Source organism: Boleophthalmus pectinirostris, unplaced genomic scaffold (genome assembly GCF_026225935.1).
Source record: "Boleophthalmus pectinirostris isolate CB_2022bp ecotype Guang Dong unplaced genomic scaffold, ASM2622593v1 HiC_scaffold_20, whole genome shotgun sequence".
Taxonomy (NCBI): domain Eukaryota; kingdom Metazoa; phylum Chordata; class Actinopteri; order Gobiiformes; family Gobiidae; genus Boleophthalmus; species Boleophthalmus pectinirostris.
In genome coordinates this window covers 1,215,442-1,220,441 of record NW_026571153.1, presented here as the reverse complement: position 1 = coordinate 1,220,441, position 5,000 = coordinate 1,215,442, and the positions used below count along the sequence as shown (strand labels likewise).

Sequence of the window (5,000 nt, the reverse complement as noted above, 5' to 3'; positions counted from 1 at the left end):
TGTCACTTTAAAGGTGCTTTACTTTTGCTTTGTCTGGAATGTTCCACAGTACGGCATTAAACCTTAAAGCTTAAAGTGTGTATGGTCCCTGTGTGTGTATAGTACCTGTGTGTGTAGGGGTGTGTGGACCTGTGTGTGTATGGTACCTTGTGTGTATGTGGTGTGTGTGGTATGGTACCTGTGTGTGTAGGGGTGTGTGTATAGTACCTGTGTGTGTATGGTACCTGTGTGTGTAGGGGTGTGTGTATAGTACCTGTGGTGTGTATGGGATGTGTGTATGGTCCCTGTGTGTGTATGGTACCTGTGTGTGTAGGGTGTATATGTGTGTATGGTACCTGTGTGTGTGTGTGTGTAGTACCTGTGTGTGTAGGGTGGTGTATGTGTGTGTGTGTATGGTCCCTGTGTGTGTATGGTACCTGTGTGTGTAGGGGATGTGTGTATAGTACCTGTGTGTGTAGGGGATGTGTGTATGGTCCCTGTGTGTGTATGGTACCTGTGTGTGTAGGGGATGTGTGTATAGTACCTGTTGTGTGTAGGTGGATGTGTGGTATAGTACCTGTGTGTGTGTGTATGTGTGTAGTACCTGTGTGTGTATGTACCTGTGTGTGTACTGTGTGTGTATAGTACCTGTGTTGTGTAGGGGATGTGTGTATAGTACCTGTGTGTGTAGGGGATGTGGTGTATAGTTGTGTGTGTGTAGGGGATGTGTGTGCGTGGTACCTGTGTGTGTATAGTACCTGTGTGTGTATGTGTGTATAGTACCTGTGTGTGTAGGGGATGTGTGTGTATAGTACCTGTGTGTGTAGGGGATGTGTGTATAGTACCTGTGTGTGGGTGATAGTACTGTGTGTAGTACCTGTGTGTAGTGTGTACCTGTGTGTATAGTACCTGTGTGTGTGGTATATGTGTGTATGTACCTGTGTGTGTAGGGGATGTGTGTGTATAGTACCTGTGTGTGTAGGGGATGTGTGTGTATAGTACCTGGTGTGTATGGATGTGTGTGTATGGTCCCTGTGTGTATAGTACCTGTGTGTGTGTATGGTTGTGTGTGTATAGTACCTGTGTGTGTGTAGTGTGTATGTTCCCTGTGTGTATAGTACCTGTGTGTGTAGGGGATGTGTGTATAGTACCTGTGTGTGTAGGGGATGTGTGTATAGTACCTGTGTGTGTAGGGGATGTGTGTATGGTCCCTGTGTGTATAGTACCTGTGTGTGTAGGGGATGTGTGTATGGTCCCTGTGTGTATAGTACCTGTGTGTGTAGGGGATGTGTGTATAGTACCTGTGTGTGTAGGGGATGTGTGTATGGTCCCTGTGTGTATAGTACCTGTGTGTGTATGTGTGTATAGTACCTGTGTGTGTAGGGGATGTGTGTATAGTACCTGTGTGTGTAGGGGATGTGTGTATAGTACCTGTGTGTGTAGGGATGTGTGTATGTCCCTGTGTGTGTATAGTATGTGTGTATGGTACCTGTGTGTATAGTACCTGTGTGTGTATGTGTGTAGTACCTGTGTGTGTGTATAGTACCTGTGTGTGTGGGGATGTGTGTATAGTACCTGTGTGTGTACCTGTGTGTGTAGGGGATGTGTGTATAGTACCTGTGTGTGTAGTGTGTGTATGTGTGTATAGTACCTGTGTGTGTAGGGGATGTGTGTGTTAGTACCTGTGTGTGTAGGGGATGTGTGTATAGTACCTGTGTGTGTAGGGGATGTGTGTATAGTACCTGTGTGTGTATGGTATGTGTGTATGGTCCCTGTGTGTATAGTACCTGTGTGTGTAGGGGATGTGTGTATAGTACCTGTGTGTGTATGGTCCCTGTGTGTATAGTACCTGTGTGTGTAGGGGATGTGTGTATAGTACCTGTGTGTAGGGGATGTGTGTATAGTACCTGTGTGTGTAGGGGATGTGTGTATAGTACCTGTGTGTGTATAGTACCTGTGTGTGTATGGGGATGTGTGTATGGTCCCTGTGTGTATAGTACCTGTGTGTGTAGGGGATGTGTGTATAGTACCTGTGTGTGTATGGGATGTGTGTATAGTACCTGTGTGTGTAGGGGATGTGTGTATAGTACCTGTGTGTGTATGGTCCCTGTGTGTATAGTACCTGTGTGTGTAGGGGATGTGTGTATGGTCCCTGTGTGTATAGTACCTGTGTGTGTAGGGGATGTGTGTATAGTACCTGTGTGTGTATGGTCCCTGTGTGTATAGTACCTGTGTGTGTAGGGGATGAGCAGGGAGAACAGGAGGAAGTTGGCTGCTCCTTGGTCTTGACTCGTGTGGAAGAAAAGTTCGAGCACAGACGGATCTTTGACCAGAGCCTCACAGAGCTGATGGAGCAGAAGAACCAGCTCCCTCTCCACCGCTCCTCCGCCCTCTGCACACAAACACACGACACACACACACACAACACACACACACACAACACACACACGACACACAAACACACAAACAGTTACACCCTCTGCACACAAAATGTCAGACAAGGGCCAGACTCGGACAGAAAAAATTGGCCCGACCCACACGCTAGAACAGGAGAGTCAAACTCATTTTGGTCCGAGGGCCGTATCCAACCTACTACCCTAACCCTACTATGATCCCAAACGGGCCGGATCAGAAAACTCAAAAATAGCGATAAGTTCAAATATTTGTGCAGAGAAACACAAATCTATTACACAAATCTTTCTTAATTGATGAACTCTTTCTTTTACAAAATATTATAATATTATGAACAACCTGAAACTTTAAGAAAAATACAATTTCAACACAAAGTTTGAACATGAACTTGTCTGTAAACAGGAATAAGTCCATTTTTGTTGTAAAATCCTGCACTCGGCTCCACTTTTCTCATGTTGGACATTTTTCTGATGAGGGTGTCACGGTCAACAGTCAAAACGATCGTCCTTTAAGAGCGTTTGGAAAGAGACAAGTCTTCATTTGTGCTGCTCTGGTGGGAGGGGCCACGTACAGAGACGCTGGAGACGCTGCTGTGATAAACACCACAGAAAATTAACAAGATTTTAATTAAAATATTATTCAAATATTTTAGTAGAAAATCAGCCGAGGGCCAGTTTAAAGGTGTTGGAGGGCCGGATCTGGCCCCCGGGCCTTATGTTTGACACCTGTGCTCTAGAATGAACCCCTGCTTCTGTATCTGTGAGTGTGTGTGTGTGTCTGTGTGTTGTGCGTCTGTGTGTGTTGTGTGTTGTGTGACCTGTCCCGTTGTGTGCGCAGGACGCCAGCAGCATCATGAGCGGCCTGAGCACGGGTTTGTGGTGGAGCAGCGGCTGACGCGCTCGTGCCAGGAGCATCTGGTACATGCGGAGCTGCTCCAGCTTCATGTCGTCGGTGAAGTGTCTCCTGAGGCTCCAGAGGAAGAGACGCTCCAGGACGCCCTCCACCACCACCAGCTCCAGGATCGGACCCATGGCGCCCCCTGCAGGCAGAAAACAGCACAGGAACCACGTCAGCGAACCGGGAACCACGTCAGGAAAACCAAGAACCACGTCAACAAACCAAGAACCACGTCAACAAACCAAGGACCACGTCAGCGAACCGGGAACCACGTCAAGAAAACCAAGAACCACGTCAACAAACCAAGAACCACGTCAACAAACCAAGAACCACGTCAGCGAACCGGAGACTGTGGACACACGAGGACTACAGAGCATCATTTGTTCCATCAGATTTAGAAATTTAAATAGAGCTGAATTTCTGACTTTGAATGTTTTTTACTCTAAATTTTTATACTTTTTCAATATGTATGAAATTACAAATAAAAATTTCACCCTTTAAATATTCAGCACAAATATTTTCAAGCCTCAGATTCGACAGTCAATGAGAAAACGTCCTGATGCCAGCTCCTCGTGACTCTACTTTAATGTGTGAGAATTTGTGTTTAAAGCTGCACTATGTAACTTTTCTGGAGGAGGATTTGCCACCTGTTTGTCTCCATGGAGATGTTATTGTTTTGCCTGGAATGTTCCACAGTGTAGATTAAACCTGTTTATCTCCATGGAGACGAGCAGGTGGTGGAACCTCCAGCAGAAAAGTTATGCAGTGCAGTTTTACGACTCATCTCACCTGTTGTGGTTCCAACTAAATCAGCTCTTTGTGGTCAGATTGTGTTCAAATCAAACTCAGATTAAAGTTTAAAGCTGCGTTCAGACGCGGCGTCAAAAAACGAGCCGGACGCCTCCAGTTGGAGCCGTCGCATTTGAGTTCAGACGCCCAAACGCGTCTTAGACGCCGCGGACCAACGCTGCAGTCAGCGAGCGCCTTGTTTTCCCGGTCGAGAGAGAAACTTGAATATATTTATTACATAAACTCATCAGTGGAGGAGGTGTGGCATGTCCCGCGCCAAAAGTTCAGCATTTTCAAATTCTGACGTCAACATCTGGACGTGTGTCCAGAGCATCGACACCTGATCTTCAAGACGCTCTGCATCAACACCAGATTCTCGCAGCAAAAACACAGGACGCCCCAGATGCACATCTGCATAGACGCTGAACATGACCTGGGCCCTGACGCTTCTGAACACAGCATGAGCAGACCTCAGACAGAGCAGGGCCTTCAGTTAGCGTCACAGCATCGATATGAGACGTTAAAGTGAACGTGACCTTGTCCGGCCTCCTCCTCCATGAGCAGGAACAGCATGTGCTCCACGTAGTTCTGGACGGCGCTGGCCTCGTCGGCGGGAATCGCGCCCGCACGCGCCGACCCGCCGCCGCCGCCGCCGCCGCCCGCCGCCGCCGCCCGTCACGTGACCCGACAGGAAGCTGAGAGCGCCGCAGCTGCGGCCGTGCTCGTGCTTCTCCAGGATCTTCACCACCTGAACACAAACACCACCAGACACGCTCAGCTACAGCCACAAACGCTACGGACTAAAGCTGCACTGTGGAACTTTTCTGCTGGAGGCTCCGTCACAGCGCACGTCTCCATGGAGATGTTATTTCTTTGTCTGGAATGTTTCACATTGTGGCATTAAACCTTTCTACTGTGGAAGA

At 47.8% G+C, this 5,000-nt stretch overlaps 1 protein-coding gene across 1 annotated transcript in view; it reads right to left on the bottom strand.

Annotated features, from left to right (window-relative positions):
* LOC110170343 (FHF complex subunit HOOK interacting protein 1A-like) overlaps window positions 1-5,000 on the bottom strand; it is a 39,553-nt gene that overhangs the window by 27,135 nt on the left and 7,418 nt on the right. The window contains 4 exon segments of the mRNA XM_055156788.1: window positions 2,209-2,371; window positions 3,209-3,430; window positions 4,614-4,749; window positions 4,751-4,825. Of these exon segments, the coding sequence (XP_055012763.1) occupies window positions 2,209-2,371; window positions 3,209-3,430; window positions 4,614-4,749; window positions 4,751-4,825 (596 nt within the window).